This window comes from Mustelus asterias, chromosome 18, assembly GCF_964213995.1.
Source record: "Mustelus asterias chromosome 18, sMusAst1.hap1.1, whole genome shotgun sequence".
Lineage (NCBI taxonomy): Eukaryota > Metazoa > Chordata > Chondrichthyes > Carcharhiniformes > Triakidae > Mustelus > Mustelus asterias.
Window position 1 is genome coordinate 88,576,302 of NC_135818.1, and position 13,628 is coordinate 88,589,929.

Below are 13,628 nucleotides of genomic sequence, written 5' to 3' on the forward strand. Positions count from 1 at the left end.
TCAGTCAGTCAGTACCTACGGAGAGAAATAAAGGACAGCTTTGCATTTCCGTAGCACCTTTCATAACCTCAGGACAACCCAAAGCACTTAACAGCCAATGAAGTGTCACCACTGTTATAATGTAGGGAACACAGAGCCTCATTGCTGCTCCTTTAAGGCACAAACTGTGCCACATCCGTAAGGTGCAGGCAAATGCTCAGTTTGCACAGTTGGTGGTGCAGGCATAGACACAGGGCCTGAGGTGGGAGCAGGGGAGATGGTGGTGCAGTGGTAACCTCACTGGGCTAGTAATCCAGAGACCTGGGTTAATGCTCTGGATCATGGGTTCAAATCCTCCTGAGGCAGCTGGTGAACGTGAAGGATGGTATGTGGAGTCCGATCTCACCTCCTGAGTTTCCTGTTGTTCTTTCAGCTCCTTGTAGCTACTGGCAACATCGACTGTCAGCTCACCCTCCATCCTCTCCAGGAAGTGGCTCCATTGCTCACACTTCTGGCCAAAGCTTTCGCCTTGCAGAGCGACAGCCTGCAGTTTACTGGAACCACAAATAACAACCATCGAGAATTCAGAATAACCAATCATCATTTTCAGCAGATTTGATGGTTTAGCTGTAACAGCTTGCATTTATACAGCGTAAATCTTTCTAAAGGCAGTTCCCAGGAGTGTTATTAGACCAAGCCACATGAGGAGATATTAGGATAGGTGACCAGAAGAAAGAGTTAGGTTTTGAGGAGTGCCTTATAGAAGGAGAGAGAGGTGGAGAGATTCAGGGAGGGAATTCCAGAGCTTGGGGCCCAGGCAGCTGAAGGCATAGAATCACAGAAACCCTAAAGTGCAGAAAGAGGCCATCTGGCCCATCGAGTCTGCACCGACCACAATCCCACCTAGGCCCTACCCCCATATCCCTACACATTTACCCACTAATCCCTCTAACCTACGCATCTCAGGACACTAAGGGGCAATTTTAGCATGGCCAATCAACCTAACCCGCACATCTTTGGACTGTGGGAGGAAACTGGAGCACCCGGAGGAAACCCACGCAGACACGAGGAGAATGTGCAAACTCCATACAGACAGTGACCCAAGCCGGGAATCGAACCCAGGACCCTGGAGCTGTGAAGCAGCAGTGCTAACCACCGTGCCGCCCAGCAATGGTGGAGTGATTAAAATCAGGGGTAGAACATAGAAAAAACTACAGCACAAACAGGCCCTTCGGCACACAAGTTGCGCCAGTCATGTCCCTACCTACCTAGGCTTATATATAGGCTTACCTATAACCCTCAATCCTATTCAGTCCCATGTACTCATCCAGAAGTCCCTTAAAAGACCCGTTTGTCTCCACCACCACTGACAGCAGCCGATTCCACTCACCCACCACCCTCTGAGTGAAAAACTTACCCCTGACATCTCCTCTGTACCTACTCCCCAGCACCTTAAACCTGTGTCCTCTCGTTAGCAGCCATTTCAGCCCTGGGGAAAAGCCTCCGAGAATCCACCCGATCTATACCTCTCAACATCTTGTACACCTCTATCAGGTCACCTCTCAACCTTCGTCTCTCCAAGGAGAAAAGACCAAGCTCCCTCAGCCTATCCTCATAAGGCATGCCAACCAATCCAGGCAACATCCTTGTAAATCTTCTCTGCACCCCTTCAATCATTTCCACATTCCTCCTGTAATGAGGCGACCTGTAGGGGTCATTGAGAGGCTAGAATTAGAGGAAGGCAGAAATCTTGAGGGTTTTGAGACTGAGGAGATTACAGAGATAGGGAGGCAGTGAGACTATGGAGGGATTTGAAGATGAGAATTAAAAAAATTGAGGAGTTGGTTAACTGGCAGCCAACAAAGGTCAGCGAGTTTTGGGGTAATAGGATCTGGGTAATAAGATTCACAAACTAACACCACTTAACACAAGAACTGAAGGCCCTAGCTACATGGTTTATTAGTGAGGTACAGTGGTGTAGTGGTTCTGTACTGCACTATAATCCCAACATGACAGTTTGAGAATTTGAATTCATTAGAAAATGTTCCAGTCCAGAAAGCTGATCTCCATAAAAGTGACCATGAAACTGTCAAAATGTTGTAAAAATCCAACTTGTTCACTGATGTCCATTAGCGAAGGAAACTTACTGCACTGAAGCTCAAAGAGCACCGACTTTAGACTCCGTAATCTGAAAGATGCCCACTCGCTTGGGGTTTTAGTGTCTTTTAAGGGGCATCTTGATAAATACATGAATAGGATGGGAATAGAGGGATATGGTCTCGGAAAGGGTAGGGGGTTTTAGTTCAGTCGGGCAGCATGGTCAGCGCAGGCTTGGAGGGCCGAAGGGCCTGTTCCTGTGCTGTAATTTTGTTTTCCTTGTCTCAGTCCAGTTCGGTTATAGACTCGTGAATAGAGATTGGTCACTAATTAGTCAATAACTCCATTATCGCTGTATCATGTGACTACCAGGATGGTAAAAACTGAACTAGGTGGTATTTTTCTGTCAACGATTTCTATCTTCCCACGAGCCTGGTCTGGGCCTGTGAACCTAGTCCCACACAATGTGGTTAACTCTGAACTAAAGATGCTGAATGAGACACTTAGTACCATACTCAGCAGCAGCACATCTAGAGGGTGACCCACCAGCACCACCAGCTTCTCAGGACATAGAAACATAGCCTGCCTACATTCTGAGAATGAATCCCAATCAAGGAGGGAGGCAAGGTCCCTGGCTCAGAGTCCCATCTAAACCATGGAGCAGGATCAGTTTGGGAAGCAGATAAACTGGTGGGACATAGGAAACTAAGACCATAAGAAATAGGAGCAGGAGTGGGCCACTCGGCCCCTTGAACCTGTGCTGCCTTCCAGTAAGATCGTGGGTGATCTGATTGTGGCCTTAACTCCACTGTTCCCCCATAACCCTCCACTCCATTGTTGGTCAGAAATCTGTCGGACTCTCTGCCTCGAATATATCCAAGGACCCAGCTCCCACTGCTGGCTGGGGGGGGAATTCCAAATACTGACGGTCCTCAGAACACACTCACTCTCCTCATCCCTGTCTCAAAATGGGAAACCCTCTTATTGGGAAAATGTAGCCCCTTGTTCCAGATTTCCCCACGAGGGGAAATATCCTCTCAGCATCTACCCCTCAGAATCCTGTATGTCTCAATATCTCAACCTCTCATTCTAATGCTTCAACTTTTCTCAAAATACTATTCTTTCATCTCAGGAACAGGAGGAACACATTCAGTCCCTCAGCAGGGGGGAAAATGGTGTAGTGGTGTTCTCACTGGACTAGTAATCCAGAGATCCAGGGTAATGCTCCGGGGACCAGGGTTCAAATCCCACCATAGCAGATGGTGAAATTTGAATTCAACAAATATCTGGAATTAAGAAACGTAGAAAACTACAGCACAAAACAGGCCCTTCGGCCCCACAAGTTGTGCCGAACATATCCCTACCTTTTAGGCCTACCTATAACCCTCCATCCTATTAAGTCCCATGTACTCATCCAGGAGTCTCTTAAAAGACCCTATTGAGTTTGCCTCCACCACCACTGACGGCAGCCGATTCCACTCGCCCACCACCATCTGTGTGAAAAACTTCCCCCTAACATTTCCCCTGCACCTACACCCCAGCACCTTAAACCTGTGTCCTCTCGTAGCAGCCATTTCCACCCTGGGAAAAAGCCTCTGAAAGTCCACCCAATCTATGCCTCTCAACATCTTATATACCTCTATTAGGTCTCCTCTCATCCTACGTCTCTCCAAGAAGAAAAGACCGAGTTCCCTCAGCCTATCCTCATAAGGCATGCCACTCAATCCAGGCAACATCCTTGTAATTCTCCTCTGCACCCTTTCAATCTTTTCCACATCCTTCCTGTAATGAGGCGACCAGAACTGAGCACAGTACTCCAAGTGGGGTCTGACGAGGGTCATTAAGAGTAATGATGACCATGAAACCATTATTGTAAAAACCCATCAGGTTCACTGATGTCCTTTAGGGAAGGAAATCTGCCATCCTTACCTGGTCAGGCCTACATGTGACTCCAGGCCCACAGCAATGTGGTTGACTGTTAACTCCCCCCCTCAAGGGCAATTAGGGATGGGCAATAAATGCCATCCCATGAATGAATAAAAATAATCAATTCCACCAATCAGTCAGATCTTGGCTAATCTGAAATCCATTCAGCTGCCTTCATTCTGGAACCATTAATCCTCTTACCCAAGGAAATCCTTTCAATTTGGGTTCTGAAATTTTCACTTGACCACCCTGACAGCTTTTCAGGGGGTGGGGATTTGTGGAGAGAATTCCAGAGTTTCACTCCCCTGTGTGTGAGGACCTGCTTCCTGACATCATCCCTGAACAGCCTGGCTCTCATTTTAACATTCCGGACTCCCCACACCACAGGAGACAGTATCTATAAATCTTTTAATCTTCTTAATCACCTTGATTAGTCCTAATTTTCTTTTCTCGAGGGAATACAAGCCTAGTCTGTGCTGTGTTACAGCGAAAGGCCCTGATCGTGAGATCATTGATTGCTCTTTCGAAAGATTGACATGAATAGGATGGTCTCCTGTTGAGCTGGTGGCCAATTGAAAACTTCAGAACTGAGATTGATAAGATTCCCATTGGGTATTAATGGTGATACGCCTAGAATAGCCATTCCATTTTATTACTTTCACTTCTAAATACTTCTAAAAATTGAACACAGACAAACTGTTAAGATGGCTGCTGCAAGTCTCGTGACCTTTGGCATTTGGATTATAGACAGTATCAAATGTCCACTGAATACCTAATTAAATATGGACATCGGTGGAGATATATCACAGCCATATGTGGAATTCACACATCTCATTGTCTCAGGATGGACTAAAATCTAAAGACTAGGAGTTTCCAGACAGCCTGTCTCCACGTTTCATACTGGACAAAAGGAAAGGTCGAAACTCAGTGGCCATTATCAACTTCCCATTGTATTAGGATAGCCTCCCTCATGGACCTCAGAAGTGTTACCCAGCAGTCATGTGACTGAAGTTGATTCTGGGGACTATACCTTTATTCTCCCAGGATCCTGTAGATCCTGTCTGACAAACAGATGTGATGAATCATCAAGCTGCCAAAGTATTTAACCTGTTCCAGTTTCAAAGTTCATTTGTGAATCAACCTCCGAGATATTCGACCACAAGAAACCTCACCACCTGCTGTGAACACTTTGCTTTACATACACTCAGTTCAACTTTGTATCATCAAACCCTTTCAAGGAATCACAGGCCTGCCACATGTGAGACTGAATTAACTATAATCTGTAAAAGTGCACTCTCCTTATCTGTACCTAGTCTTCATGCGTATGTGTGTGTGTGTCTGTGAAACCGGGTGTGTAATATTGTGTTGATTTAGGGCAGTGGCTCCCAAACTTTTTTCACTGGGCCGCACTTTCGGAATAAAAATTTGCTCACGCCACACCGAATTTTTTATTGTTCAGAAACAAAAAACAACTCCTAGCAGTGCTTGATTCATAACATAGAACACAACTACTTTATAATATGATCATGGGACATCCAGAAAGTATAAAACAATGCTTGTTTAAACCATGTTTAAATGTTTCTTTGATTGTCCTTGAATCTTCCCGCCACACTTGCCATCCCCTCTCGCCGCACCAGTGTGGCGCGCCGCACCCTTTGGGAACCACTGATTTAGGGTGTGTGAGAATAAGTAACCTTCTGCCAAATTATTAAATTGGAATACACACTCCAAGTGTGAGAAAAGATACACTACTTTCTAAAGCGTACTGATTACAGGCAGTGAGACAGCAGATACATTCTATCCATGGCAATAGTTACAGAGTGAAGGTGACTAAATGGAGTTACGATACAGGTCAGACATGATCTGATTGATTGGTGGAATAAGCTCGAGGGACTTGAGTTCCTTCTAGTTTATATTTCTACATTGCAAACTGTCCCTGCTCCACAGTTTGGAGAGAGATGGTTGGAAATCCCTGACCCAGGGACCCTGATGCTTCCACCTGTCTCCCTCCTTTTATATCATTCTATGATTCTCTGAAACAGCTCTCAGAATTTAACCCTTTCTTCCCCAGCTTTCGTTCTGATGGATCTGTGCCGCAGGAGACAGTGGGCCAACAGCTGGTGGTGTGGGAAGTACCTGTATCGGTGCTGTGCTGCCACACGAGCTTGTTCCCAGCGTTGGTTCAGGGCCTGAACTCTCCTGTAATCCTGGTCGCTGAGTGGCAGCCGGTAGCTGAGATGTTTCAAAGTCTCCAGACGCAGTGAAGCATTGCTTAACCTTAGCAGGTGATCCTGTAACAAAGACACAATTACAAACGGCCTGTACCTGAGTAGAAGAGGGGCTGGAGGGAGGATGGGGAATTGATACAGCCACTCTGAGAGAGAGCTTCTCAGACATTTAGCATCAGTTTGTGTGAGTCAGGAGTTGGTTTAAATGTGAGAACAAGATTGTGAGTGATTAGGTTCAGCATCCAATGGTGACCACAGAGTGGGATGGAGCCGGTAACTCAGGAACTGAGTTTGGAGTGGGAACAATGGCTGCAGTTGTATTTAATTGGAGAAAATTTCTGCTCACCCAGTTCTGGGTGTGGGATAATCAGTCTGATAAGTTAGCAACAGTGGAAGAGCAGAAAGAGGCGGTGGTGAGGTGGAGCTGGTGTCAATGTACATGTGAAAACTGACTCTGTGCTTTCGGATAGTGTCACTGAGGGGCAGAATGTAGGTGGGAAATGGGAGGGGGCTGTGGTTAGATACTTGGGAGACATCAGAGGTAATAGTGTGGAGAGTAGGAAGGGAAGCCAATGTAGGAGATGTTATCACTTTGGAAGCAAAAACAAGAAGCCTGTAAATTGGGAGGGGGAGTGTGCAGCGGGACCTGGGTGTCCTTGTGCACCAGTCACTGAAGGTAAGCATGCAGGTGCAGCAGGCGGTAAAGAAGGCAAATGGCATGTTGGCCTTCATTGCGAGAGGTTTCGAGTACAGGAGCAGGGATGTGTTGTTGCAATTATACAGGGTCTTGGTGAGGCCACAGATATTGTGTGCAGTTTTGGTCTCCTTTTCTGAGGCACGATGTTCTTGCTCTCGAGGGAGTGCAGCGAAGGTTTACCAGGCTGATTCCGGGGATGGCGGGACTGATGTATGAGGAGAGAATGACTAAGTTAGGATTGTTTTCACTGGACTTCAGACGAAAGGGGGGGGGGGATCTCATAGAGACTTATAAAATTCTAACAGGACTAGACAGGGTAGATGCAGGGAGGATGTTCCCCATGGTGGGGGAGTCCAGAACCAGGGGGTCACAGTCTGAGGATTCAGGGTAGACCATTTAGGATGAAGAGGAGGAGACATTTCTTCACCCAGAGAGTGGTGAGCCTGTGGAATTCATTACCACAGGAAGTAGTTGATGCCAAAACATTGAATGTATTCAAGAGGCGACTGAATATGGCACTTGGGGTGAATGGGATCAAAGGTTATGGGGAAAAAGCAGGATTAGGCTATTGAGTTGGACGATCAGCCATGATGGTAATGAATGGCGGAGCAGGCTCGAAGGGCCAAATGGCCTCCTCCTGCCACTATCTTCTACATTTCCAGCTATTAAGAGTGTGGTGAGAGTTGAACTGGGTGAGGGCAATGGCTCATACCTTCACTATCTCCAGGTGTTGTACTTTCTCAGTGCTGAGGTCATCGGATTTCAGAACCTCCTCGGACTCATTCACCAGTGTTTCCAGGCTGTGTAAGCAGCGATGGAAATCCTCATGCTGATCCATCAAGTCCTGTCACAGGAAGATGACACGGAGACTGCATTAGTGACAAGGGCGTAACAAACATTCTATTAATCCAGGTGGTAACAGCAGGTTTACTCAGGTTACCCCGTGACATCAGTGGTCCCTAGTGGAGGGGTTGTGCTATTTACAACAAATAGACAGTGCATAAAGTAATTAATACTTATATAAATATATTAATATTTGCCTATAATAATGCCTGGAGGAAGGTATTGAGTATCACAAATATAAGATACATAAATTAGCATCAAATAACACAACAGGCTATATATATAATGCAAAAGAAAATCATTATGTGAATAGTGCTATATATACACATAGTGTACTGCAGTGCGATATACAGGGGTTTATATATAATAGTGTACTGCAGTGATATATAGTGCGGTGATATAAATATATAACGTATTGCAGTGTAATAAATAGATTATATACACTATTCGATTGCATTGAACACAAGTTCCTCAGTTCAGTGTGCAGACTAATCAGTTGTTGGGGCTTTTACCTGAATCTCTGGTATTTTCATTGCCAGTGATGTCTCCAGATACGACACTTTCCCCGACAGATAGCCACTATCTGACTGAAGAACGTCACATGACGAACCGTCTATCTGTCTGGCCAATGCATCTCTAGCTTCACAGACCTGGGAAAGATCCTCCTGTAGAGTGCGGAGCTCACTTAGCAAATCCTTTAAACATGTTAAAGGACATCAGTGAGGACCAATAGAACACACACACACAAGAGATATAGTTAGTCTTTGTGAGTGTACCACTGACCCCCAGCAGAGAACAAAGAACAATACAGCACAGGAACAGGCCCTTCGGCCCTCCAAGCCCGTGCCGCTCCCTGGTCCAAACTAGACCATTCTTTTGTATCCCTCCATTCCCACTCCGTTCATATGGCTATCTAGATAAGACTTAAACGTTCCCTGTGTGTCCGCCTCCACCACCTTGCCTGGCAGCGCATTCCAGGCCCCCACCACCCTCTGTGTAAAATATGTCCTTCTGATATCCGTGTTAAACCTCCCCCACTTCACCTTGAACCTATGACCCCTCATGAACATCACCACTGACCTGGGGAAAAGCTTCCCACCGTTCACCCTATCTATGCCTTTCATAATTTTATACACCTCTATTAAGTCTCCCCTCATCCTCCGTCTTTCCAGGGAGAACAACCCCAGTTTACCCAATCTCTCCTCATAACTAAGCCCCTCCATACCAGGCAACATCCTGGTAAACCTCCTCTGCACTCTCTCCAAAGCCTCCACGTCCTTCTGGTAGTGTGGCGACCAGAACTGGACGCAGTATTCCAAATACGGCCGAACCAACGTTCTATACATCTGCAACATCAGACCCCCAACTTTTATACTCTATGCCCTGTCCTATAAAGGCAAGCATGCCATATGCCTTCTTCACCACCTTCTCCACCTGTGACGTCACCTTCAAGGATCTGTGGACTTGCACACCCAGGTCCCTCTGCGTATCTACACCCTTTATGGTTCTGCCATTTATCGTATAGCTCCTCCCTACATTATTTCTACCAAAATGCATCACTTCGCATTTATCAGGATTGAACTCCATCTGCCATTTCTTTGCCAAATTTCCAGCCTATCTATATCATTCTGTAGCCTCTGACAATGCTCCTCACTATCTGCAAGTCCTGCCAATTTTGTGTCGTCCGCAAACTTACTGATCACCCCAGTTACACCTTCTTCCAGATCGTTTATATAAATCACAAACAGTGAGAGCGGTACCTGCCACCCGTACCCCAGCAGAGAGCGGTACCTGCCACCTGTATCCCAGCAGAGAGCTGTACTGCACCCTGAACCCCAGCAGAGAGCGGTACCTGCCACCCGTACCCCAGCAGAGAGTGGTACCTGCCACCCGTACCCCAGCAGAGAGTGGTACCTGCCACCCGTACCCCAGCAGAGAGCGGTACCTGCCACCCGTACCCCAGCAGAGAGCAGTACCTGCGTCCTGTACCCCAGCAGAGAGCAGTGCGTGCGGCCTGTGCCCCAGCTGAGAGCAGTACGTGCGGCCTGTGCCCCAGCTGAGAGCAGTACCTGAGGCCTGTACCCCAGCAGAGAGCGGCACCTGCGGCCTGTACCCCAGCAGAGAGCGGCACCTGCGGCCTGTACCCCAGCAGAGAGCGGCACCTGCGGCCTGTGCCCCAGCAGAGAGCAGTACCTGGGAGATATGCTTGAGTACAAGCTCCTTATTCATATAATCCACCCCTCTCCACATTCAAGTTTGTGTGAGAAAGGCTATTCGACTGTACAGGAATCACCAGCCTGACCTGTTCTCAATCTCCCATTTTATTATGAGCATCAGTGACAACATCAGTGACCATTCATTAGTTCTCTTTGAATTGATGCAATGAGTATCTTGCTCAATCACTTTGAGGGCAGGTTGGTGTGGGGATTGGAGTCACACACAGACCCAGACTCTGCAGGGTGGCAGCTTTCCTTCCTGAGGGTTATTAACAAAGAAATTGGCTTTTTGGGACAATCCGCCAGAAGCATTGTTATTACAGCCAGCCTCTTACACCCAGAAACTTCTAAATAAATGTAATTGCTCAAACAGCGCACAGTGGGATTTGGATTCACCTTCCCTGGGAACAGACAGCACAGGAGCTGGGTGAAGTGTGGATTTGTGGAACCCTGCTGATTGTACAGTTACAGACATTCCATTATTCAATATCAGATGTCTCTGAGATGCTGACCTGAGCCTCCGCCAGCTGAGTCTGTAGCTTCTCCTGGGTACTCTGCTCCACCCAAATCCCTGTCAGCAGATGTTTGCACTTGTCCTCACTGCATTGTACCTTCGCCAGAGTACATTGGTACGCATCACGGAACTGCCGCCATAGCTGGGACACTGTGTGTGCTGAGTGAAGCTGTTCTGTGATGTCCTGGTTCACTTGTACCCACCTGGAACAACAGAAACAGACCATCAAACCAATCCCATCACAGCCCAGTGTGGTGAGAGCTTTCACTACTTCTGTGCTCACTACTAATATTCTCTTTCTTCTTCCTTCAGATCTTTCTCCTCTCCTGAAGTTGTTGACTCTCACTGGGGTACAGGGTCCCCTTCCTCTCCTGAAGGTGCTGACTCTCACTGGGGTACAGGGTGCCCCTCCTCTCCTGAAGGTGCTGACTCTCACTGGAGTACAGGGTCCCCTCCTCTCCTGAAGGTGCTGACTCTCACTGGGGTACAGGGTCCCCCTCCTCTCCTGAAGGTGTTGACTCTCACTGGGGTACAGGGTCCCCTCCTCTCCTGAAGGTGCTGACTCTCACTGGGGTACAGGGTCCCCCTCCTCTCCTGAAGGTGCTGACTCTCACTGGGGTACGGGTCCCCCTCTTCAGATAAATTCGAATTGACGTGTTGTTCCCTGGACTGAGGTGAGTTGGCACAGAGCAGGCTGTGGATGGAGTTGGTCTCTCAGTGTCTGTGTAGCCCAGTACCACACACATTTCCCTAGGATGTGGATGGAGAGGGAGGCTGGCGGCTGTTCCCTGCGCGCTCACTGATTGCATACCTGCTGTGTGTGTCCTCACACTTCTTGTCGAGTTCTTGTGCCAGTGGAGGGCAGCATTCCTGACTCAATCGCTGTGAATTCTCCTGGAATTTCCTCCATCTCTCCTCACCGCACTCCATCGTGTCCTGTAGAGCCTGGGGAAGATCAAAGCAGGAAAGGTCACACCAGCCGGCCTGTCTGAAACAGAGACCCTGTGCTGGCCATGAAATTTTGGGAGGGCAAAATGATTAATTTCAGAGTGCAGCCCCTTCAACGTTTTGTGCCTGTGTGCACAGGCGTGATTACCCTAAGGGGCTGCCTCATGCACAGTCTGTGCGACGGTTTCCAGGTTACTGCACACCTGTACAGCTTCCAGGAATGATCGCCGAGATGTCAGTTTGAACTACTGAGCGCGTGTTTCTCTCAAGTACCGGATTAAAACAATTGGAAAAGAATCCTGCAAAAGAACTGCTTTAAATCATAGAATCTTCCAATACGAGGCCTCTCTGCCCATCATGTGTGTGCTAGCTCTTTTAAAGAGCTATCCACTTACTCTGCTCTTTCCCCTGAAGCCCGAAAATCTTTTTCTTTTATCCAATTCCCGTCTGAAAGTTGTTATTGAATCAGCTCCCATCACACTTACAAGATACAAATTTTAAGAAGTGTCTGAATAAAAAAGTTCTGATCTCTGCCCCGGCTTGGTTTCTGTTTCTGCAGTTTCTACTTTTATTAATCTCCCTCATACCCCACATTCATCCTCCCCTTAACATCTCTGCTTTGAGGAGAACAGTCCCAACTTCTCCAGCCTCTCTGATGAGACAAAGTCTCTCATCCCTGGTGCCATTGCAGTAAATCTGTTCTGCACCCTCTCCCAGTATTGAAAAAGCGTTAGCTCAGTACACCAGCTGAGAACCAGGTAGTAAATTGTCAAGCTTTAACAGAAGTACTGACCTGCAGGCGTTCCACTTGAACACAGACAGATTCCAGTGAACTGGAGAGGGGTGTGCAGTGCTCCAGGCAGTATTGAGCCCTCAGAATGTTCCCGTTAACTTGCTCGTATGAGTCTTGGTACTCTGCCCACAGCTGCAAGCGGGAGGTGAGGACGGATTCCAGCTGGTTCACCTATTTACCACATGGAGAGAACGTGAGTAACTCCTGCCAGCTTACCGGGGTTCATCTCAAACAACTCCGTTATGGAGCTCCCTCTCAATCAACTTCAATTCAATACTTTACCCAAAACATAAGATAATTCTCTTGTACCTGGCTGTCCAGATTCCTCCACAAGTCAGTCAGTTGGCCCAGTTTCTCTGTGACGTTGGACGGTGTTTTTGGGACTGTGGTCTCAGTCACCAGGGGAACGGAATGTCTCAGCCTTTCCAACTCCATCTCCCTCACCTTCAGACTCTCACCAAGTTCCTGATGATACAGAGATATCTTCATCAATCACTATCACTCCTCATTCTACTCACTCCCTTCAGAACCAAAGCACTGTTTAAATGACCCATCACAATAAGGAACTTTCATCTAATGCCCCGATTAGATTCCAGTCTGTAACTCACTCCCAGGTATCTGTTATTCTATATATAAACCACCCGAACCCCTCGATTAGATTCCAGTCTGTAACTCACTCCCGGGTATCTGTTATTCTATATATAAACCACCCCGAACCCCTCGATTAGATTCCAGTCTGTAACTCACTCCCGAGTATCTGTTATTCTATATATAAACCACCCAGAATCCCTCGATTAGATTCCAGTCTGTAACTCACTCCCGGGTATCTGTTATTCTCTATATAAACCACCCCGAACCCCTCGATTAGATTCCAGCCTGTAACTCACTCCCGGGTATCTGTTATTCTATATATAAACCACCCCGAACCCCTCGATTAGATTCCAGTCTGTAACTCACTCCCGGGTATCTGTTATTCTATATATAAACCACCCCGAACCCCTCGATTAGATTCCAGTCTGTAACTCACTCCCGGGTATCTGTTATTCTATATATAAACCACCCCGAACCCCTCGATTAGATTCCAGTCGGTAACTCACTCCCAGGTATCTGTTATTCTATATATAAACCACCCCGAACCCCTCGATTAGATTCCAGTCTGTAACTCACTCCCAGATATCTGTTATTCTATATATAAACCACCCTGAACCCCTCGATTAGATTCCAGTCTGTAACTCACTCCCGGGAATCTGTTATTCTCTATATAAACCACCCCGAACCCCTCGATTAGATTCCAGTCTGTAACTCACTCCCGGGTATCTGTTATTCTCTATATAAACCACCCCGAACCCCTCGATTAGATTCCAGTCTGTAACTCACTCCCGAGTAT

The 13,628-nt window shown here is 47.2% G+C and overlaps 1 protein-coding gene across 6 annotated transcripts in view; it reads right to left on the reverse strand.

The window, feature by feature from the left end:
* The window catches only part of LOC144507345 (nesprin-2-like), a 316,785-nt gene that overhangs the window by 70,448 nt on the left and 232,709 nt on the right, over window positions 1-13,628 (reverse strand). For all 6 annotated transcript variants that reach the window (XM_078234517.1, XM_078234521.1, XM_078234520.1 and 3 more), the window contains 8 exons: window positions 12,551-12,706; window positions 12,242-12,412; window positions 11,312-11,445; window positions 10,499-10,703; window positions 8,283-8,465; window positions 7,640-7,771; window positions 6,139-6,293; window positions 386-533 (listed from right to left, as the gene is read on the reverse strand). In XM_078234517.1, coding sequence (XP_078090643.1) covers window positions 386-533; window positions 6,139-6,293; window positions 7,640-7,771; window positions 8,283-8,465; window positions 10,499-10,703; window positions 11,312-11,445; window positions 12,242-12,412; window positions 12,551-12,706 — 1,284 coding nt within the window. The remainder of the gene's footprint in view (window positions 1-385; window positions 534-6,138; window positions 6,294-7,639; window positions 7,772-8,282; window positions 8,466-10,498; window positions 10,704-11,311; window positions 11,446-12,241; window positions 12,413-12,550; window positions 12,707-13,628) is intronic.